The 24,930-nt window shown below is 41.0% G+C and overlaps 1 protein-coding gene across 22 annotated transcripts in view; it reads left to right on the top strand.

Moving 5' to 3' along the window:
- The window catches only part of ptprfa (protein tyrosine phosphatase receptor type Fa), a 315,231-nt gene that overhangs the window by 107,053 nt on the left and 183,248 nt on the right, over positions 1 to 24,930 (top strand). For all 22 annotated transcript variants that reach the window (XM_034237428.1, XM_034237408.1, XM_034237427.1 and 19 more), the window contains exon 3: positions 19,194 to 19,339. In XM_034237428.1, coding sequence (XP_034093319.1) covers positions 19,194 to 19,339 — 146 coding nt within the window. The remainder of the gene's footprint in view (positions 1 to 19,193; positions 19,340 to 24,930) is intronic.

The raw sequence follows: 24,930 nt of genomic DNA, 5'->3' as shown, positions 1-24,930 counted from the left end.
ATTGGATCATGGGGGAAAACAGGAAGGCAAAAAAGTGTGTTCAGTTTAGATTATTCAAAAGGGGGATATTAACTAAATGCATACATATCATGCTTTTTTTTTCACTTGATGTCTTCTCCTTCCTACACTGTAAAAAATACAATTGTTGCCCTGAAAATAATCTTTTAGTAAATTAAACAAATTTTTTTTAATTGTGTTGCTAACGACATCAAAATTGTTACCCTGCTTTTTCGATGAACTCAAGAAATCTAGTCTAGTTCTGGAACAGGAAAAGGACTATTCAATAACTCATGAATGGGAAAGTCCAGCCTGAACCATGTTTCTGACAATTGGAATTCCTTTCCCTACAAATGATTCCTAGTTACTTCAACAATTAAGCTAGCTCATTATCTGTTTTCTGAATACCGTCTTTGTGGTGAAGCTCTCCGTGCTATTTCTGTCCGCCCAAACAGTCCGGAAGCCATCAATGGAAATGTTGTTTTCAGGTATATCCTGGTGCATCTATGATTCCGTAAAGCATATTAATCTACACTAGATATTTCATCTGAATCTGGCTAACACCTTTAGCTAACTCATTAGCCAGTGCTCTTACGTTGGAAATGTTAAAATAATGGAAACACAGCTTATAGAGTGAATGATTTTTGAGGAGTTGTCTAGTATGGATTTACCATTTATTCCGGTTAAAAGTGGATGATGGCCTAAATGAGTTACTGTTAGTTGGAATGAAATAGACTGGAGGGCTGACAACCAACTTTTGAGTTTACTGAAGACCAAATACAGAAAGTATTCTTACATGGTGACAACAAACACTAGTCAGAAATGTCAAGGTGCCCCTGTATAAGTTGCTTTGGTACATCGCCTATTTCAGTCCAACTGTAAGCTAGCTCTTCAGAGACGATGTCTGTCTCCTCTCTGTGCAGCCATGTATCAGACTCCTGCATGCTCTGTCTGTTACAGCACAGAAGTGGGAAGTTACCGGTGGAGCAGGGTTGACAGGTCGTGTTGACAGGCCCATCAGAGAGCAGCATGGGGATTTGGCAGGATTTTCTGCATTATAGGGCAGGAGAGTTGTGCAGGGAAACTCAATGGGCAAATATTTGCTCTTCCCTTTATCCTCTAGAGTGAGTTTAATGGATAGACCATGTAAATATGGAATTTCTGTTAAAATAGGATTACTTTTCATAGCTTATGGGATAACATCATAAGAGACTTTGAGACAACCATTTACTTAAAGTGGACCTATTATGCTATATTTGAAAAATATATAGGGCCATACCTATACAACATGTCTGCGAAGTTACGGTCATGGCAGAAATTGACCATGGAGTGTCAAATCGTAAGGGGGGGCATTTGTCCATACCGGAAACCCTTTTGAACTTGCATATGAATTAAGTAGGAACGATTGCAAACATTTGAGTATGAGGCCACTATACTATGCCTTCACCTGTGCAAAGTTTTGGGTGTCAGGGACAACGTTTTTTTTGGGAGACATTCTTCTACGTAATCTGGACAACTAGGAGCCCTAAACTCCATTCAAATGTATTTCAATTGCCAGAACTAATTTAGAGATATGGGTCATTCAACTGCATGTTTATGTGATTTGATTGAATAATATAAGGTTGGCACTTCTTTCAACTGAAAGGGCTTGTAAGAAGAAAACTGACTCAATGGTGGTGCCTTTGGCTGCCTGGTCCAGATAATTTTGCTAAAGGGGTACAGTAAAAAAATAAAATAAGGGTGCCAGTGTCAGACACTTATTTTTTAGTGAATATTTTCAATTTTCTGTTATTAATAGAACATGTTGCAGTGACCCGATATTTTTCATAGATTAGGAGTGGCCTTGATCAAGTCCATATTCTTAAATCAACTCTTCCATTTGGAACACCTCTTTAGGCCAGGGTTACCAATTGTCCTAGCACTTTTGGTAAAACGTTTTCCAAATGGCCTCACAAATGAAAGGTTCCCGTGTAAGAATGCCAAGTGCTTAATGTTTCGTGCAAAGATGGAAATGCTCCATTGGGATGTGGCAACAACATACCACCAAAAGTCTCCAATCTATCCAATCTTTATGGAGGCTGTCATACCAGTCTTTCCTCACACCACCGTTACCTGGGTTCTGGGAGTCAGATTGTGATCTCTGCCTGTTCAATCAGTGGCTTGTTCTCAATTTTCAGTGCCTTTCTTTGGTTTGAATTTTAACCTGGAAGTGAGGGGTTTAGGTCATTTGGATTAATTGTAGGCCTTTTAACAATTTGTTCCATTATCTGATTTTGGAATATTTAACTGTCGCCTTTGCAGCAATATCTGCATGTTCCAAGATGTTTTTGTTTACTGACAACCCTGGTTCTGTTATAAAAACTGATAAGACCCAAGTAGTAGTAAAATAGCTTTGTTTGTATTGATGAATATTATTTTGCTACCTGTAAAACTGCTGGTAGCATCTTGCAATATCTCTATCTTAACCACTTTTTAAAAAAACAATATCTGTCTTTCTTTACCTTGAACGAAGCTGTTAAAAAAGGGGTAATGCTACTCTTTGAAGGAAGTGTTGGGGAGATCTTCTTCTGCCTATATTAGCCTTAATGACCACTGTTTTGTTCCTGCTCGAGGCAAACTTAATTGACCTCTGCCCAACGAAATAGATTCCCTTTTCCATGTAAGCAACTCTTGCTATTGAATAACTTTGCTTTAGGAGATCAGCTCATCTCTCAGGGGACAGCTAGTATAAGAACTGTGAAAGGCTTGCAGTGTTTCTACCTTGGGTGTCCAACAGTAGAGAGCCAGATTGTTTATGTGTCACTTTGACTGATAAGAGGTTAATTTGCATGGCTGCTCCCTCTCAACTCCACAGCCTAATGGGTCTCTGTGAGGAGAAGACACTTTGTGGGAAACTGTTGTCACTTGTCATTGTGAATTGCCTCTGAAACACAGCTTTATTCCGCCTCACACAACATTTGACTGCCTGGCTGCATGCCTAGACACCATTACATTCTTGAACCCAAATGAGAAACAGGCCTGTGAGCATAGTGTGCTGCCATGGGTGACAATGAGACGTGGAACAATGGGCTGTAAGCTCACCAGTTAAGAAAGAGTTGTTTTCCTGAGTAGTTGGGAATATTATAAACAACCAGTCATTCTTGGGATTTCCTTTACCACAATCAATTCCCACCTGCTTACCATTCATTGAAGGCTTTATTTACTATATGTTCTTTATGCACACAAGGAAAACTGACTTAAATGCATTGTTAGGCACACATTTACATACACTGCATGCCAGTTTAAACAGAATGCCGGTTGTTAGCACTGGAACTGTCACAAATCGCAATAATATAATATTTTCTCCTGAGCATGTAGGAATAATTAGCATTATAAAATACAAAATGTTTCTATACAACAGTCATAAACAACAAGGTCACCAGTATAACCCTTGTCATTTGTTTTACATGTGGACCTAACCTATCGAAGTTGCCTTCTTCCAAAAAAGCATCAGACCCCCAGCTGCCTGACTTAATGAAATGTAGTTACTCGGTTAATATCATTGCCATGATTGCCAATAACACACTTTGTAATGGAAACTTATTTTCCTCTTGTGGGTGGGAGGAAAGGCATTAGTGGAATATACTGATTGAAGCTTTGATAGCATTTAGGTGCTTATTAAAGACACTCCACTTACTCATTGATTGGACACCAATTATGTTTTAACATAATCCAAAACGTTTTTGTTTTTTTTACATTATTCCAAATACACCATCCTGCTACTTTAAATACTCGAGCAACAAATGCATATCAATCTGCCACCAAAAACACTCCTTAATTAATTCACGATTTGCTTCTGCCAGACAGGAAGTTGACTTTCTATAAAATGATCTAAATCAGTCCTATCCAATCATAGAACTTTTCAAAATGTATTTGAATTGAATGATTTGCCAGTATAGATCCTGCAATCATTTTACTAATATATATCTTTTTTTTATCCATGTCATTATATTGGGATAGGGGGTTTATTTGGCTCATTCATGTAAATGTAGCAACTTCAGGAAAACTACCTATCTCTACCTAATAAGACAACCTTTTGCAATTGCTATATGTGTTACACTTGCTGTATTACTGGCCTTTTCAAGCCGACAACAATGCAATTGTGTGGAAAAAACAAGATACTTGCATCTTTTGTTATTAGCAGGACACCCAATTTTGTCTGTGAGCAGCTTCAGTACAAAAATCTCTTTGCCCGAAAACATATCCAAGTTGGAGTCCAGCTTTCACTGCGGCTGGCATAGAGGTTGACAGACACCAGTAAGAGGCAGTTAGTGTAGCATGTAAGCAGCATAAAGTGCTATGTGGATGATTCCCTGGTTGGTGTCAGAGAGCTGTCAGAGTGTTTGGGGGGGGGGGGGGGGGGGGGGGCAGGGGGGGTCCTGCTGCCACGAGCCATTGCACCATGTGTTGAAGAGCTGCTTCTCCTGTTTACTGTGGCACCATTTACCAGAGAGATACTGAGGAATAGTTACAGTTACTTGTAGCCTAACCACTGGTGAACTCATTAACAATACACTTTGTTCCATGGTTCCATTGGACACACAAGTATCATTCTTGGGGAACCAGTCATGAACGTGGATTATTACATTACATTGCATTTAGCTGATGCTTTTATCCAAAGCAGCTTAAAACAAGTTCAATAAAACATAAAGATTCAAACTCTGAACAACGAGATAAGTGCTGCTTTATTCACTTCAAACAAGCCAGACCATGGTGCTGAAGGTTAAACTCTTTAGTGCAATATTCATTTATTTGATGGCAGATTATGCTAATTTGGTGCAAAATTGGAAATTCATATATGTTTAATTTCAAACCTATGTTTATTGAAATGGTGTTTATTATTTGATGTCATACTTATGTATGAATGTGTTGTCTGAATGTTAGCTTATCAAAAAGTGGCGCATTGCTCTGTATGGATGTGTTAATGTGTGAATGATTACGTGTAGTATGTTAAGCGCTTTGAGGGGTCGTAGAGACTGGATAACGCGCTACATAAATACAGTCCATTTACCATTTCATGTTGTTATTTTACTTCAATGTTCATGGTTTGAGAGGCGAGGTGATTTGAGTAATGTAGCATGTAAGCAGCATAAAGTCATCTCTGATCGCAGGGTTGGCGGTTTGATACTTTTTCTTTAAGAAGATATAAGAATCAATCAAAGCATAAACAGCAATATGTATTCAAGTATGACTATTTGATATCATTTTCAACATGGATCCCTTATGACTCACTTACCTAAACATTGAGAGATGTTTGGGTAAGTGATCCATGAGCTACAGCAAGACATCAGTCTTTGGGGGAAAATGCTGTGTTTTGAATTTGATTAGAAACCTATTTGTGATTTGTCAAAAAATAATGAAAGGAAAGCAGACTGCATTGAAATGGACAGAACTAATTATAATGGCCTTCAGGCTTTACTTGGGACTTACTTTACTTTGACAATACTTCAAACTTGAAACAAACTTGTCTCAATTGACTTTGACTTCACTCAGACTTAAATAGCAGGCCTTTCACAAGATAATGGAATTGAGGGTTTTCGTGTAAGTGAGTCAAGCTATATCAAATTAAAACAGCACTGATAAATAGTCATATAACCATGTTTCCAAATTCGAATGTGAATAAGATCTCATATTTGTCCCTAATTATTCCTGTCAAACACCAACACAGAGATTTATCTTCCTTTTATCAGAAGAGCTCTTCCACCTCGAGCATTTGGAAACATGATAATTAAAAAGTATGCGTGGTGAGCCAGCATGCCCCTCTCTCTCTGGGCTGCTGCTCCTCTCTGCCTCCCTCCTGACCAGACTAACTCCCCTCCGTGGATCAAGCCGAGCATGTCCTCCTAAGATTGGCTTAATGCAAAGATCAGCCACCAAATGAGCAGGGAGGAGAGGATGGCATTTAGCAGACACTAAGCCTGTTAGAGTCATACTGTATCTGTAGCTGTTACAGGCTCTCTGCTCACGACATAACAGCCAAAACATCAGTTTCTTTTCACAGGAATTATGAAAACTTGACTTCAGTAGATATCATGAGGCACATCAGCTCCACTGTTCTCTGTCATTCCCTTGTGTTTCCAAATATCACTTGGGATGCATGATTTGACATACGTTATTCAATGGTAGAGCCAACCATCTATCTCAATCTTATCTACATAAGGGGGTGCAAGGCTTGCACACTTATTGTATTGGCACATTGACAGTGAACATTTTCCAGACTGAAATTACCTTTCCTCCAAATTGTATTTGGCAAAGCTCATTAGGACTTTATTGTTGTAATTTGAGCAGTACTGATGGAAACAATGCTGACAGAAGTAATGGAACAGTGAGTTCACCTTAAAACCAGAGTTTTACTTGCACAGTTGTACAGCAAATGTTTTTTGCATATACAGTGGGGCAAACAAGTATTTAGTCAGCCACCAATTGTGCAAGTTCTCCCACTTAAAAAGATGAGAAAGGCCTGTAATTTTTATCCTAGGTATACCTCAACTATGAGAGACAAAATGAGAAAAAAAAATCCAGAAAATCACATTGTCTGATTTTTAAAGAATTTATTTGCAAATTATGGTGGAAAATAAGTATTTGGTCAATAACAAAAGTTAATCTCAATACTTTGTTATATACCCTTTGTTGGCAATGACAGAGGTCAAACGTTTTCTGTAAGTCTTCACAAGGTTTTCACACTGTTGCTGGTATTTTGGCCCATTCCTCCATGCAGATCTCCTCTAGAGCAGTGATGTTTTGGGGCTGTCGCTGGGCAACACAGACTTTCAACTCCCTCCAAAGATTTTCTATGGGGTTGAGATCTGGCTAGGCCACTCCAGGACCTTGAAATGCTTCTTACAAAGCCACTCCTTCGTTGCCCGGGCGGTGTGTTTGGGATCATTGTCATGCTGAAAGACCCATCCACGTTTCATCTTCAATGCCCTTGCTGATGGAAGGAGGTTGTCACTCAAAATCTCACGATACATGGCCCCATTAATTCTTTCCTTTACACGGATCAGTCGTCCTGGTCCCTTTGCAGAAAAACAGCCCCAAAGCAGGATGTTTCCACCCCCATGTTTCACAGTAGGTATGGTGTTCTTTGGATGCAACTGAGCATTCTTTCTCCTCCAAACACGTCTAGTTGAGTTTTTACCAAAAAGTTCTATTTTGGTTTCATCTGACCATATCACATTCTCCCAATCCTCTTGTTACTTTGGTCCCAGCTCTCTGCAGGTCATTGACTAGGTCCCCCCGTGTGGTTCTGGGATTTTTGCTCACCGTTCTTGTGATCATTTTGACCCCACAGGGTGAGATCTTGCGTGGAACCCCAGATTGAGGGAGATTATCAGTGGTCTTGTATGTCTTCCATTTTCTAATAATTGCTCCCACAGTTGATTTCTTCACACCAAGCTGCTTACCTATTGCAGATTCAGTCTTCCCAGCCTGGTGCAGGTCTACAATTTTGTTTCTGGTGTCCTTTGACAGCTCTTTGGTCTTGGCCATAGTGGAGTTTGGAGTGTGACTGTTTGAGGTTGTGGACAGGTGTCTTTTATACTGATAACGAGTTCAAACAGGTGCCATTAATACAGTTAACAAGTGGAGGACAGAGGAGGCTCTTAAAGAATAAGTTACAGGTCTGTGAGAGCCAGAAATCTTGTTTGTTTGTAGGTGACCAAATACTTATTTTACCGAGGAATTTACCAATTAATTCATTAAAAATCCTACAATGTGATTTCCTGGATTCTTTCCCCCCATTCTGTCTCTCATAGTTGAAGTGTACCTAGGATGAAAATTACAGGCCTCTCTCATCTTTTTAAGTGGGAGAACTTGCACAATTGGTGGCTGACTAAATACTTTTTTGCCCCACTGTAAATGTAGTAGTTGCATTTTGAATCATGCAAAATGGGTTTCACGGTGAACCACAGCAGTGTTTACTGTTGACAAACTACTAGGTTTTCCCTATGGATGTATTCATTCTTTATCACCAGCATACACATACTGTACGCCAAATGGAAAAAGTCCTCAGTAGGTGATACAAACCATTTACAACTAATAGAAGGAAACATTGCTCAAACAGCTTTAAACAGGAACGATTGTTACAAACCACTGCAAATCGCTCCCCACACAATTAATCCCTGTTGTATTGTGTTGAAGTTAAAGGGGACCTATCATGCAAAATGCACTTTTGTACGTCTTTTATACATGAATATGATTCCCCGGTGTGTCAGGGAACTCACCAAGTGTCAGAAAACACAACCCTCTCTCTTTTCCTCCATACCCAAATCTCTAAAAACGGGGCTGCAACGGATCTGATACAGACTGATCCAGATTTTAAAATTCTCTGACGTCAGGAACGAGGAGCTCCGCCTATCAGGGGAGTGGGGGGTTGGGCCACGGCCGGCCATTGCCGCTCGAAAGCGCTGGAGACGCTGTAGTACATATGCCAGGCCTGTAAGTGGCGCTGTAGTCTGCCACAAAAGCAGCAAAGAAGACTTCCCGCGCATGGTGGCCATGGTTTCCCTTCTGTTTATTCTCCGCTGTGGCTCTTTTTCTCCCTCCCCGAGGCAAGCGTTTGCTCCCGCTGCTGTAATTCAATGCAATCCCTCCCCGTCGAGGCAAGCACTGTAATTCTCTTCGGTTTGCCACCAGCAGATGACAAACACCCACCTCTCCGCCTCCTCCAAGGAACGAGGGGACCGTGCGGCAGAGTTTCATTTTGATTTTTTTTCGCCGGTCAACATGTCCGTTAAACTTTAAATCTTCTGGACAAAATTAGAAAAGTGCCGGTCAAAGGTCTTCTTTGTTATTTATTGAGCTTTAAAACAAATGAATAATGACTCTATATAATCATATAAGAATAAAACACGGAGGACGGAGATCTCTTTTTCTCCCCCTCTTCTGACAGCCCAGCAGCTGATCAGAGCACGCTCCCCTCTCCTGCAGGGGGGCGTGGTCAGCTGCAGCTCATTTGCATTAAAGCTACGTCACAGAATCAGCCCCCTGCAAAAACAGGGCTGGAAAGAGCAAATGGAGCGAAATGAGGCATGGCTAAAACGCAGGATCTGTTTGGTATTTAGAAAAAAAAACTATATTTATTATATACTTTATATAGGTATGGCCCTACAATGTATTGTTCACATTTTGCATGATAGGTCCACTTTAACTTACATATCTAGGATGTCAGATGTACTATATCATACTGAGGTAGATGGTGATACAGTAGTTGCTGTCTCTGCCAGATGTTCACTATACAGACATTTCTTTTCTTTTATTCACCATGCCATCTCATGGTCTATCTCTCAATGCATTATAAAACACTATTCCCTTCCAGCTTAATTTGTATCAGTATAATGAGTCACCAGTTAATGTGGACGACACAAAAGAGAAATTAGTATTATATTGTTGTGATTCAATAATTAACTTGACAATTTTAAAGTCTCTTGTTGTAATCATCATTCCAGTTATGATGTGTAAATTATTAATTTCCATCACCTCATTTGTATCCTTTTTGTCATTATACAAAACATGCAAAAAAATATTCAAAACAAACGACAAATAAAACATTTGATTTCCTTAATTTCTGTCTTTCATAGCTTGAAAAAAAGATATGTTCATCAAATCACAGAGCATTCTTATAACTCTAGGTTATGATGGAGCATACCAATGCACACCTAAGAGATATACAGCTTTGGAAAAAATTGAGGGACCACTGCAGCATTATCAGTTTCTCTGGTTTTATTATTTAAAGGTATGTGTTTGAGTAAAATCTAGTAAAATAACTTTCTCTTTCTTTTTCTATAAACTACTGAAAACGTTTCTCTGTGTTGGAATTCAACAGTTACTGGAATGGAATGGCTGCCATATACAGTATGTAGAGATTGAAATGTAAGAAAACATTTGAGTGGTCTCCTGCTTTTTAACAGAATTACCTGTTAATTATTAATAAACACTTAACTTAACACCTAACCCCAGCCACATATTCGAAAGCTTGATTTGACATTAAAAAAAACATGGTGAGCTTTTGATAATTGGGATGGACTGTCACTAGAATCATCAACCAACATCAATCATGTCCAATTGCAACTGGAATCATAACATCTACTCGCCAACACTACTAAAAGCAGCAGTAGAGACTAACACTAAACAAAAAGGAACCTAGAGATGGAAGGAAGAGGCAGAATCTGCTTAACAGTTCAAATGTGAAAGGAGGAATTCTTCTCTTTCAAACACTTTGACTGAGTACAGCCATTCCATTAAGAGCTTTAACTCACATTTTGAATGTTTCAAAGGTCAATGTAGCTGGACGCTCTGAAAGTGTAATGAACTCATCCAGAAGGTTAGCCATTAGCTGTCAGTGGCGCAGCTAGCAGGAGCTGGTCCATTCGATGTGTGGTGTTAATGTGTTACACATCTTTCTAATCTTCTCACCACTCTGTTGATCTCTGAACCTCAAAATGCTTTTGCCGGATTTGGTTGGTTTATTTACGATTTGTCAAAGTAGAGAGTGGTTGGAGGTTTCTTTTTTTAGTTAGAACACACTTTAAGGTCAAAGCATGGTTCAGCAAGCAATCCACCAGAAAAAGACAACTTTTCTACAAAGATGTGAAATGTACTAGATGCAAAGAAGGCTTGGGTCTTTAACCAAAAGTTATTTGGCCTCTACTTTTAAATGGAGATTCATCATTCATTAAGTTTTATATGCATGAAGTTTTAGTACAAAATATAAGTAGATGATGCCTGCTTCCATTGCACGATTAAGTGATTCCATAATACTGGGTTTACCACTTTTCTCTCATCATAAACATCTATCCTCATAAATTATGTGAGAGTTCAAATGGAAAAATTTCTGAGGAAGTACTCCCAAGAGAAACAGGAAGCATAGGGTCAGAGAAGAATGCAAGTGAAAGACAACTCTCGGCTGCCAGTGCAGCGAGGCGAGAGACCCTGCGTGTTTTACATTTAGAGTGTCAAGCCTCAGGTTGAGCAAACAGCAGCCATGGGAAATAAATAGCTTAATAATGGTACGATCCACTCACCACTATTTTTCCACCCGCCTCCTTGAGACCTCTGATATGCAAACCCTGAATGCAAACTTCATTTTGCACAGAGCTGTAAAGGGCAGTATCTCCCTTCTGTACATTGACCATCATCAGGACCCCATAACAAACCTGTTGTACTACTTCTACTTCTGGTTTCCATGGAAATGTACCTGGGGAGCAACTCTTGGCTCCAACTGCACAAATGGGTTTTGCATCACATTGAACTTTAGAGAGCACCGCACTTATCAGTTACCAAAAGTTGCTGTGAAAATGTCTCGTCTTGCCTGCAAAATGCTCTTCATGGCTCCCTGCTGGGGATAATGGATTTAAACCTTGTGAATGTTCTGCAGACACATTTTGTGTTAGCAGTGAACAGTTTGCAGATAGAACTCCCCCACACTGTCTTGCTTAATGCTGAAATATGTGAACGTCTCAGTCAGGTGTGAGCAGCATAAAAACACTTCCATACACAATACATAGTGCTGCCTCAACAGAGTGGTGCGGTAATAAGTCTCAAACTCTGAAATTAGTAAGCATCTTACCACTTCCTGTTCCCTTGTCTTGTTTTCGAACGCATCTGTGGTTAGACTTTGATAGAAGGTCTGTGGTTAACACTAGCGTAAGAGATTTTCATGTTTTGTTCCACAACATAAAATGGGTCAGTAAATACCCTACTGGTGAATTTCCGAAAGCTTTTATGTGTCTTAAAAATGGCAGTTGCTAACAAGTAACTAAATTAGCCGCTTTAGCATAGCTGTGGTAACATGCAGCCATGCAACCGTGATGTAGTTCATTTACAAACTAAAGTTAGCTTTTCACGTCCGGCGATTTCATTTACTTAAGCTGTTAAACCCCAAGGTCCCCGCCGGCGGGGACCCTGTTTTTTTTTTTTTACAACACTGTGTCTCAGGGGATCGTAATATTTAAGAACCTATTAATGTGTTATACCAGATTAGCGGGAATAATCTCAGCTAACTGACGATACAAACCATTTTTACCAAAACAAAACACAAGTCTCATAAGAAGCATCTAAATGACCCCTTAGCGAAAAATGCTAACGGACATTGGCACAGAACTCAAGATAAAAGTACCCTTATTACTTATCGTAGCTGCACATACAAGATATCCGATTAAAGCTGAGGTTCCACAGATTATTTAGGTATATAGTATCATCACTGAGTGATCCGAACTCGCGACAGGGGAAGCAAACACAGACATCACAACACGTACCTTTACGGAGCTTCTAGGGAGATCGTCTCATCGTAGCTGTCAATCTGATCAAAAGACGTGTTCAATGGCATTAAAACAAGAAAAAACGCGGCTGAATTGGTTAATCCATAGGTTTTTAACGTCTCTGTATAAAAAAATTATTTCATTTATAATCCATAATTCCATTTTTATGTAAAAATCGCAGAGCAAAAGTTAGCTGCTAATGGTAGCTACCAGAGTGGCTGCTGCTTCCGGTCTTGGCCATGCGGCAGTCTAACAGACACACATTACCAAATAAGGACTATGTGGGAGTTCCCCTCGATTCCATTGGCTCTGACGGTTAGAAAGATATGTCACATGTCAAAATCCAGCAAGGGGGGCCAGAGATATGGAAAATCCACCCAAATGGCCCCAGAAGAGGGTTTTTTTTTCGCTAAATCTGTCTAAAAAGGTCAAATTTCACTTGTTTTGCATCAATCTTGATACAGGGCACTTATTATATGTTGTACTTTGGATTCCTAAAGCTTTTAGTCTACTAACCCATCATCCAAGGTTAGTTTTCACTATAAGTACAACATATTTTTTGGACGGACACTATAATTACAGTTTTTTACCATGTTCAATCTGAATTTTCTTTAAAATAAAAAACATCTATATTTATTCTGACTTTTCTACATCCAACTCACAGGTTTATCATTACTTTGAGAAAAAAAGATTATTAATTTAACCCTTTTAGAAGGGAAGATATGGTCATTTGTTCTGGGAATGTCATTTTCGAGCCTGAAACCTGAAAAACAGGCTCAGGGTTTAAGAAATCCACAAAATGGTGTTAATATGGAGATTATTTTCCTTAACACAATGTGTAAGTATCAGTAATGTGTAACAGTAAACGTCTGTCGAAGGAGCCCTTGCTATGCTAGCTTCTGGGTGGTCCTACAATAATTTGTCCTCACTGCACCACTCTGTCATCCAATCAGGGCACTGCTGATTGGTTTGACAGATTATCACCCTACCATTTCTGAAAGGATTTATGGAAGTGTTGTGATGCTGCCCGTATACCTCATGGTCGAAAAGACCAAAATGTTATAATACAACTACATATTTCAGCAGTGAGTGGGAGGGTGTGGGGAATGTTTTTTAACTGTTTTCTAGATTGCACCTTCCTATACAGTTGGGTTGAGAATACATATTTTTTGATTGAATATAACGCTTATCTGTTGTGTTGTGTGCGGTTACACATACCTTGCTTAAAAATACATTAATGGTCTCCAAGAAGAAGCTGTCAACAGCAACTTTTTACCAGAAGCTCACTCGACTTCTCTAACTCAACATGTAGGTATTTTTGTGTTTGGTTAGCTGCAGGAATGAAAGACCATCTATGCTATGCAAGACAGACCACACAAGTGAGGAGACTGACCTTTGGGTCCTGCTGCTATCTACAGATATAGCAGAGAAACAATATTTTATTAGAAGAGAAATGCAGACAGAGGACATGCAGCAGACTGTAGGGGCAACCGCTGGATGACAATACTTTAATTAATTTAACCACAACACTTCCACAGTATCGTCTAATATTCTCAGGCATTGTGATTCTTGCTCAAGCGACAAAAGGCATGGCCTCTGAGTTGGAACACAGTGATGTTACTGTTTCTATTGTTTGTAATGGACCTTCTATAATTGAATATTAAATTAGTTACTAACCACCCTACATTTACTGCTGTCTGGGCATTGTGCCTGTTAGTATCAGAGTCTTAACAGGACCGCATGTCCTGCCAAAGAATGGCCCAGAACTCTACATAAGGAACAACTCTAGCATAACAGCACCACAGATGACTAGCTTGATCCAATGGACCATTAATCTTGTGGAGCTGTAATTAGTGTCAACATTTAATTTGACTGATGATTATGAAGACAGATAAAATTTCTCATCAGTGTTATGAACATTTCCAGAAATGAATATCGTAATCCAATCTGATTGAGATTAATCAATTTGACAATACGGGAAAATGATATGATCTCCTGTGAACTTTGATCTTTAGTGTCAAACTGAATGGACAAACGATCATGGGACTAAGAGTATACTCATAGTCAAAGAACGTAGTTTTTTTACGGCCTGTGCTCAAAAAGGGGAAGTATTGTAGACGACATGGTTTGTTCTGTAGTTTTGTCATCATCATTCCAGAGGCCTGTACTACGAAGCAGGATTTTCGCGTAGCCGGCTAACTTCAGGGAAAACTCTGGGTTTCCAGTCCTACGACGCTGGTTCTCTTTTTAGCGGGCTAGATCTCCATGGTAACTTATGCTGAGTGCATAACCTGCCCCGGAGCAGGTTAGGTTGCAGGCTAAGAGATCAACTCAGTGAAAGCACTGCCTGCTGACCAATCAGAGCTCAGTGTGCGGAGTTTAAAGCGATCAAGTCATATTACAGGAGAAAGGAAATACAGAAAAACTGCCGTTGCAGGAAAGACGGCCAGCAAAAATCAACTGACTGTGTTGAGAAAGCTTACTAAAATATCTGCCACAACATAAGTAACCGGATCAAAGTAACATTAAGTACAGTCCGCGGCACTGTGAGTGCAGACGTCGATGTGTCCCATTATCATTCATATCATATCACATCATAATGTATCATATATTTCCTTATCTGAGTCAGCTTCTTGAGCCGTATCTGGCCGTGCAACACTCACAGTGTCACATACTGTATGCAGAAGTATTATTTTAAGCAACACATTAAGTTGACGAAACACTCAAGTCAAATGTAATTAAAGTCAGATCGTGTCTTAGACGGGGCAGTGATATCATAAACCTGTTAATGTACGCATTCAAACACTTGTTCTTTTACCAGCTGTATTCACCTTGCAGGTGCAGCTATGTGGCTTTTATCCTGGATAAAGTGTTTAAGTCATGGATGTTTAAAGTTTAACGTCTTCATATTTGTCTAATTATATAGTTAACTTTTCATTCAGGAAGTATGACGCTGCGCTGTCAGTACGCTTGTCCATGTTTGTGATTGGTCGAATGCTCCAAATACCACCCCTTTCATGTGAACGCGCACCTAACTAGATAGGACACGGCTGGCTTGAGCGATCCACTTGATAACCCGCGTCGGAGGACCGCTTAGCAAGAGCGCGTATGTTTTGGATTAGGCCAACCGGCTAACTCAAACATATCCAGGTTAGGTTGAACCAGCTTCGTAGTACAGGCCTCAGGTCTGGAAACATGGAAACACTGCTATGTCTGAGCATGTCAGATGAGCAAGAATCAAAAGAAGACAGTCAATCTGACAGGTTTAAATCAAACATCCTTATTTGACCAAACTAAGCAAATAAATTATTGAAAAACATGCTATCTGTAACGTGTCGCAGATTGATGTACTTGCCATAGTTGGAATTCCACTAGTTTGATGCTAAGGGATTGGTTCAATTATTTGTTAAAAACAAACTTTGTTCACTTTTAGTTTTCCCTCCAAAAAAAGTGGTTTGGAGAACAATACAATTCTGGTTGGGGTAAAAAAAAGTCCCAGTGCTTTTGTAGATTAACATTGCAGTAGATATACCTGTTATCCCGAAACTCTAGACAGTGGTTATATAGCCCTTTGAGGTTCCAAAGATAGCTTAAACCGGACGGTTACAAGGCTAATGGCATAGGCCTGAAGATGCTAATGCTATCTCATGCCAACCCAGTCTCACGGCATTTCGTGTTATAGTCACGACATTTAATCTATTGATTCGTGTTCACCAACACGATTTTCCCCTTTTTTTCATGTCACACAGAACGATTTTAAAAGCAATGTATTTCTATTCGTAGTATGTTTCGTGCCTGCAACACGTCTTTTTGTCCGGTCGGGTCTTGGAAGACCGGAAGCTGTGGGGTTCATAAAAACATGTTCTTACTCAATATCAAGCCACGATTATTGTTTTTATTTTAAATCGTATAATGTCTGACTTTTTTTTACGTCTGTGAGGAAAAGAAATGGGGCTCAGAGCCTCAGAATACTGAAATCTGTATTTTTTAAAATCTTTTTTCCTTCTAATTTGTTATTCTTTTCAAAATAACACACAGTTATTTACTCACCAATAACACACAATTATCCTTGTTTTTATTTATTGGTTTAATTCCATAATCTCGGGCTTTTTTGGCGTCCGTCAGGAACTGAATTTCAAAATAAAAATAACCGGAAACAGACGTAGGCCTATAAGGGACATTTTGAGCATCATTGCGATACACAGCCACTGAACTGATTACCCAAGATCCTCAGCTATGGTTTAAGCTCGCTGATTGGATGTTTTAGCCGCAATGCATGTAGGGATATGGTGTTAATGCGATATGAAATCCGAAAAACATTTCTGAGTTTAGGATGGCCGAAGACACTACGCTACCCATAATCCCCAGCTATCGTTTAGGACTACTGTCCCCGTGATTAATCTTCAAGCTCTGGGACTGGATGTTGGATTGGCAGTGCGCCAAGGTTACGCCCGTCAAACAGCTGTTTGAAATGGAACGAAACCACACCAGACTATCCAAAACTGGAATCGAACGCCCCCCCCATTATTATTGTAACTGTTAAGATTTACAAAATAGTGAGTTTGACTATTCCTCTTTTTCTTACGTGTCTACTGCCTACTGTTCTCTTTTTTCATTGGTGGCAAACTTATTTAAATCCCTTTTTAAATTATATAATAATGATAGTTACATTGGCTAGCAGTGTATTTTCCCAATTGTTCTAGCACATTGCCTGTTACCCACACCAACTGTTGATCAGGAATATAATGTGTAATACATTTGCATTATTAGCAGACTTTACAGCAGGCATCCTCAAACTACGGACTCCGGTCCGGATCCGGACCGAACCAGCACTGTCTCCGGACTCTGAGCAAATTATACTTTTCATATGTATGATCTCTCTGTATTATATGTGAGACATCGCCACAACGCATTCGCAACGAGTCAAAATTCTCCGCTATGTCCACTGCAAACAGCGCTCTGCATGTCTGACTGTTCCACTGTGTTCCACCTGTGTGTGTCAACGCTTTGGTCCAATCACATTCAGCATCCAGTCAGCGTTTTTTTCCCCCAAACAATCTGCGAATCAGAGGCACAGTAGGGCGGGTCTTCGCGGAATGCGGGTGGGAAAAATGTGTGTGTCTCTTTCAACCTGTCTAAGTCAGAGCGAGAATTAAAACAAAAACAAAAAAAATTCAGAGCGAGAGTTAACAGCTAATCTAGTTCCATCTGTACTGTAGCTAGTAGCCTAGTTTCACCTACCGGGGTGGCAACTGACACCCTAAAAGTAGGCCTTGCCACCCCAGCTGCCACCCCAGTTGGCAGCTTTGTTTTGAAAGAAAAGTTGTGGCTCATCGGACATTTATGAGAGAAAGTCTCTAATGTTCGAGTGCAAGTGAATGCAGCACAAGATGCACGTCATGCACGTCCCCCGGTCCTGGCGTGAGCGTGGACATACGATTTGGCGGCGATTTCATTTTTAACTGGACGGCGCAAAACGAGAAGCATTCGGACCCAAGCACTGAAGGAATGAGGTATTTGCGGTCTACAATGACAGAGAAGAGACTGTCAGTTTGACTGTACTCAGCATTGAATCAAAACGCACTAAAGCTGTTGATCTTAATACGTTTGTGAGGCGTTTTGCTGAACAAGATGGTAACCGCCCGCATTCAGCTGTAATAGACATGTCAACTTGATGCTCTGCTCACGGATGAGCATACACAACTATTAAGATGATGACCTTACGTGTGTAAATATATTGTTTTCTTTGAGGGGGTCTGCCCCCAAAAAACTGTTTTAAGTCCTGAGAAAGTCAAATAAGACGGTGTTTAAAACTACACTGCCCAGCCAAAAAAAAGTAACCACTTTGATTGAACTAGGCCAGTAGGTAAGGGCTTTCCACTGGATCATAACTGAAGTATAAAATAATGCATGACTGAAGTGATGGAGACCATGTTGAAGGCAAACAAAAAGAGGAAATAACAGGTCAAATCAAGTAAATCCCCCTCTCAGATTCCACAGCAACCAGAAGAACATAAATACTGGCTGGTGATTTGATTCATCACCTTTGTGATGGAATAAAAAATGCACAGTGCATTTCCTTAGCTGTGGGTGAGTCCACTGACACCACTGACAATGCTCAGTTGCTGGTGTTTGTGAGTTTTTATGATGAGGCAAAGGGGGAGTTTGTTGAAGATGTGTTGGGCCTGACGAACCTCAGTGGACACACAAGGGGGGGGGGGAAGACATTTATAAAGCAATAATGGGAATGCTGAATGAAAGAGGGTGCAGCTGCCTTTATTCATAACTGTGCAGCTCTTACACTGCGACTCTGAGGGGTCAAGCACAGAAACAATAACAATGAAAACTGCTGCATACAGATTATTTTTGTTTTTGCAACCTCGTGTTAAGAATCTTGTTGCAATTGTTTAAAAGTTTGAATGACCGTAATAAACGGACCTTTGTCTTATTGAAACATTTATTTTGGACCTTTAAGATTTGTATTTGAGTACCCCTGCTTTACAGTAATATGTGTTCCATCCCATTGTAAGCTTGTAGAGCACCAGATAGAAACAAATAGTGACTTGAGGGTCCTTTAAGATAAGCATGACATAAATGAAGCATACAGTGAATCTCATCACACTTATTTCTGACTTTGGGGTATTACTGTATGTGTCTGACTCCTGTTGATACCTTCTGTGAGTGACATGTGTGTCTAGTATTTGGCTGTTTTTACTGGATATGCATTTGAATGTTTGTGGCATGTGACAGCATATTGTTATTTCAAACCTACAGCAGATGTATAGATGTGAAAAACATGTATTCTGCCTGGAGCTGTTTCTGTGGCGGGCCTCTATCTGACACTGGTTATCTTCTCTTCCATCCTCTCCCTCCCGTTGTCTCTCTGTCTCCCTCTCTTAGGCATGCCCGGCTTCATAAAGTCCCCTGATGACCAGACGGGGATTTCGGGAGGAGTGGCGTCGTTCGTATGCCAGGCCGTGGGTGAGCCCAAACCCCGCATCACCTGGATGAAGAAGGGGAAGAAAGTCAGCTCTCAGCGCTTTGAGGTATGGCTAGGGAGCAGGCCTCAAAGCCCCCTGTCTGATATGTTAAAGTGTTTATGTGTGTGTGCGGACAAAGAGCAGGATAGGTCATTTTGCTTTCATTTTTATATTCCCAGCGTGTCCACATTCTCTCTCTCTCTCGAGTGGATGTGTGTTAATCGAGGCTGAGCTGTAGGCTGCAGCTTTATTGACTAATTACCACCATGCACAGAAACCTATAGAGCAGCTTTTTTTGCGTTTAGGGCTTGTTTGAAAACCACTGAATGCAAATCAATGAAATTACAATACACTAATGAGAGCACATGAGGCCCAGCATCACAGCGAGTAAGTCTGTAGGTTAAAGAGTGGAACCGACGGCTTACAGAGGTGCTAACTCCACTGTAGAGGGACCAGAGGCCGGCACATGATCTCAGCTTTGTTCAGTTTGCTATACCAAGTTTATTTAAGAGAACCATGACACCTATTACCTTAAATCTCCAAGGTGCCAGCAGCTACAGTATCATTGATATTTTCAGTAAGATATTTGGACTTGTGTTAAAGAATACATGGTCTTTGTAATGGAAATACATACAAAATATCACACATTTGATCTTAATGTTACAGATGAGACCAATAACATACTTTTTATGAACTCACATGCTCTCAATTTTACAGATTAGATGGACTTCAAAACTGCACTATTAAATTATAATTGTACATAAAGTAAAAATGAAATCATTCCAGACAGTATACGTCGGTCAAAACTAGAGTAGTAAGTATGGACTTCAGGAATGTTCAAACATAAATTAGAACACATGCAGCAGAACTATGTGTTACAGTCAAATGAGTTCATGAGGAAAGGAAAATGTGTCCATCCATCCATCCATCCATCTTCTCCCGCTTATCCGTGGTCGGGTCGCGGGGGTAGCAGTTCCAGCAGAGAGCCCCAAACTTTCTTTTCCCTGGCGACATCAACCAGCTCTGACTGGGGGATCCCAAGGCGCTCCCAGGCCAGCGAAGAGATATAATCCCTCCACCTGGTCCTAGGTCTACCCCTTGGTCTTTTCCCAGCTGGACGTGCCTGGAACACCTCCCTAGGGAGGCGCCCAGGTGGCATCCTAACTAGGTGCCCGAACCACTTCAACTGGCTCCTTTCGACGGACTCGGAGTTGAAAATGTGTCCAAAATAGTTTAAATAAATATGGTTAAAAAAGATAAAGCTATAAAACAATATAAAGCTGAGGTATGAATACTAAATGAAGATTTGTTTAGCGCGTTTCGGATATAAATAACACGTATTTAGTTTAGTTTCTTTGTTTTATTTTCAGGATATACATTTTTGATCAAAATAATGAATGTGAAAAGAGTTAGCAATCGGTATGAGTTTGTAACTACTTCAAAAGGAAAGAGTTAAATATTTGTATACGTGTAATTCATTTTGAAATGTAACCGGAATTAACAACATCTAAACAAAACATTTGTATCATAATATTTGCTGTTTGCTCTGGCATTTAAAGAACAACATAATTGGGTATTGAAAGAGAAAAAAGTAGATGTATATGCAGAGTAAATACAAATAAAAAAGTCACACAACAAGTGTATTTGCCTGAAATACACAAGTTCTAAACTGAGCATTCTGCCATTCTAGAGTCTGGACCCCTGGATTTGAATTTAGCATACTCTGTACCGAGAGGCCTATAGTTCCTTATAATAGCACATTTCCAAATACTGCAGATATCCACCGTAATTCGGGGAGGCATTTTAAAAACTCTCCCTGGTGGTCCATATTTAATGTAATGGCATACCTGCTACCATAACCAGAAATCTTGGTTTTTTTGTGCACTGTAGTATCTTTCTATAATCTGGATATTTTATTCATGCAGCTGTATAAGCGGACCCAGCAGCCTGCCTGATTGACTGTATGAGCCTTCCTGCAGCACTGTGGACAGCAGGAAGGCTCATTAGCTGCCAGCCAACCCAAATGACTTCCAGTGAAGTGACTCGACATGAGTCCAGTGTAGACAGAGACACTTGGTTCATGTCGTTGTGGGTAATAGGAATTCTCTTCCACCTGTCTGCTCAGTGTTACTCAAACTGAAGGCTACCCTGTGTGTGGGGTGGAAGAACCCCTCCCCACTGCAGGGACACAGTCTAGCACTCAATCCTATATATATTATTCAGTAGAATCCGGATTTCAGGATTTCAGATGGATACATAGAAAAATATTGTTTAATCAAGATCAATCAGGGCTCAAAGACACAATTAACTCAAGCAAATCATTTAAATGATCTGTCTTTACATATCCCTAAGTACATTACTGATCTTGGCCCTGTAATCTCAACCCTTATTGGCAAATGTATCACCTGGGCAGAAGAATCCGGCTTCTTTGGATTTTTCCAGATTTTTGCTTTGTATCTAGAGACAGAATGTTTACGTGTGGTATACGTTATAACACGTGACTCAGTGATGATGCATCACATAACCTATTGTCATCAATTACTTACTTTTACACATATTTGTTAAAAGGTCACTGTTATTGTCCCATCAGGTGTGTGACCTTTGCTGGAACCTGAAGATGAATCAGAGTTACCGCTTTTGTACCCTAATCCATAATTGTCACACGTTTAAAAAATACCTCACGCTGAGGTAATCAAGTTTGCACACCAACCTCAAAAACTAGATTTTATTCATGGGTAAGACAAAGAAATGAAAGTATTTTAAGGATAACATGTTCAAGTGAAAACACTCATGTTATCTGAGATGGCAAATATTGAGCCAATATTATCGTGTAGTTGTATATAACACTAAACAGCTTAGATTAGATCAGATATATCTCCATAACTGATCTCAAAATGGAATTACATGTTTATCAGGTCAGTACCATACTATCTGATAATACAATAAATAAATAAAAATAGTAAACACAGATCAAAACATAACATATGTGCGTCATTACAGTTTTCATAACGGGTTTCTGCATTTTTGGGTATTTGTCAAAAAGCTTTGGAAGATAATAATAATAATAATAATAATAGCTTGGATTTAAATAGTGCCTTTCATGGGACCCAAGGTCGCTTTACAAAGAAAAACAGGAGTACAAACAAACAAACAAAATCAAAAGGCAGTCAGATAGACAAAACAGTCAGATAGACAAAATAACAAATCAATTAGGGGCCAAAGGCCTTGACAAACAGATGGGACTTGAGGGCCCTTTTGAAGGCATCAAGCGTGGGGATGTTGCGGATCTCCGCAGGGAGAGCGTTCCAGAGGGTGGGGGCTGCCACACTGAAGGCTCTGTCCCCAAAGGTTCGCAGGTTGGTGCGGGCGGTGGTAAGCAGGCCAGAGTCTGAAGACCGCAGGTTCCGGGGTGGGGCATGTGGGCGGAGGAGGTCCGATAAGTACTGGGGGGCATGGGCATGGAAGGACTTGTAGGTAAGGAGGAGGACTTTGTAGGTTATGCGAGACTTGACCGGCAGCCAGTGGAGGTGGATGAGGGTGGGAGTGTTGTGCTGCCACGGCTTTGTATGTGTGAGTACCCTAGCAGCACAGTTTTTAACATACTGGAGCCTGTCCAGGGTTTTGTTGGGGACCCCAAACAGGACACCATTGTAGTAGTCTAAGCGGGAGGTGACTAAAGCATGGACTAGGGTTTCTGCAACCGACTCCGAGAGTGACGGTCAGAGTCTGGCAATGTTCTTTAGATGGAAAAAGGCGGATTTGATGACAGACTTGATGTTGGAGTGGAAGGAAAGGGTGGAGTCAAAGATGACACCCAGGTTGTGGACTTCAGGAGATGGGGAGATGGAGCAGCCGTCAACCTCAAGAATGAAGTCACCAACCTTCTGGAGCAGTGCCTTGGGTGCCACAACCATGAGCTCTGTTTTCCTGACATCCTGCAGGCAGTTGACGAGAGACTGAGGGGGGAGCTGGGAGGATGGAGTAGTGCTGAGATATAATTGGATATCATCAGCGTAGCAGTGGAAGTTGAGTCCATGATGGCGGATGATCTGGCTGAGGGGAAGCATGTACATGGTGAACAGGAGGGGGCCAAGCACAGAGCCCTGTGGTACACCGTGATTGACAGGGGCCGGGGGGAATTTGAGCCATTAATGGTTACAAACTGTTCCCTGTTATGGAGGTAGGATGTGAACCAGGACAGGGCTGTGCCAGTGACACCTAGGAGGTCGGTGAGGAGGATGGTGTGGGAGATGGTGTCAAACGCTGCAGAGAGGTCCAGGAGGATGAGGATGCTGAGGCGGCCAGAGTCAGCAGCAATCAAGAGATCTTTGATGATCTTGATGAGGGCGGTCTCAGTGCTGTGTTGAAGTCTGAAGCCGGATTGGAAGGGCTCAAAGAGCTCATGGTTGGACATGTACAGATGGACTACTCTTTCTAGAGTTTTACTTAGAAAGGGAAGGTTGGAGATCGGCCGGTGGTTGTGGAGGTCGTCGGGGTCCAGGCCAGGTTTTTTGAGGATGGGGGTGACTGAAGCAATTTTGAAGCTGGCGGGGACTATACCAGGAGCCAGAGAAGCGTTGATGATGACCACCATGTAGGGGCAGAGGGTGGGTAGGCAGTCCTTGACCAGGGCTGTATGCATGGGGTCCAGGGAGTAGGTGGAGGTCTTGGCCGAGCTGACCAGTTTGGCCACTTGGTGAGCATCCACAGGGGAGAAGGAGTAGAGGTTGCAATGGGAGAGTAGAGGTTGCAATGGGAGAGTAGCGGCGCTGGGGGTGCGTTGCCAGGTGGCTGAGGTGCAGGTAGAGTGGGAGGGCCAGGTGCCAGGAGCTGATGGCCTCGACTTTCGCCTGGAAGACGTCAAGGAATTTGGAGCACAGATCGGGAGCCCCATGAATTGCATCAACAACAGATGCCAACTGATAAGCTGATTCATTTTATTAATTTGTCTCCTAGGACAAAGGATTGAACGATTGTGACAGGTCATTTCAAAACAGCTTGGAATCAGTTTTTGTAGATATTGACAGCAAAATTCCTGATGTACAAATAATTATACAGTGATTATATCCTAGCAGCTAAAGGATCTTCTTGTTCATAAAATCATAGATTTGCCTTGTTTTGGACTAGCGCTATGCCTTACACAAATGCACATAAATGATTAAATGTGGTCTCTTATTGCATTATCTCTCAACAAACAATATACAACTACTGTGACTCTGTGTGCAAGGTTTCAGTGCAAGACCGATTTTTAGCGAATGACAAAAAATACGGACTAGACGTACAAAGACTTTAAGGGAAATCTGAAACTAGTCCATATTCTCTGTTTTGATCTAAACTCCACTTGTTTGACCTGGTTTCCTCAAATGGATGCTTCCCTGTGTGGGGGGGGGGGGGGGCAGTTACCTCCTACCAAGCTCCTTCATTAGAGGTGGAATGTGATTCCTGCCAGGCGGCTCGTTGGGTCACACACAACGCGGTGGGCGGAAGTGTAAGGCCCAGTGCCCTGACCTCTGAGTATTTACCCCCCAGCATTCCTTACATCCCCTCACATACCTGTTATCCACTGAAGCTCATCACTGTACACATCCTCCTTTAGCTGCTAGACACAATGACCATAATCTGTGAAATCTACCAACCACCTTTTTACATTTTGTGCT

This window comes from Gymnodraco acuticeps, unplaced genomic scaffold, assembly GCF_902827175.1.
Source record: "Gymnodraco acuticeps unplaced genomic scaffold, fGymAcu1.1, whole genome shotgun sequence".
Classification (NCBI taxonomy): domain Eukaryota; kingdom Metazoa; phylum Chordata; class Actinopteri; order Perciformes; family Bathydraconidae; genus Gymnodraco; species Gymnodraco acuticeps.
The sequence above is the reverse complement of the archived record's forward strand: the minus strand, read 5'-3'. Positions and strand labels throughout refer to the sequence as shown.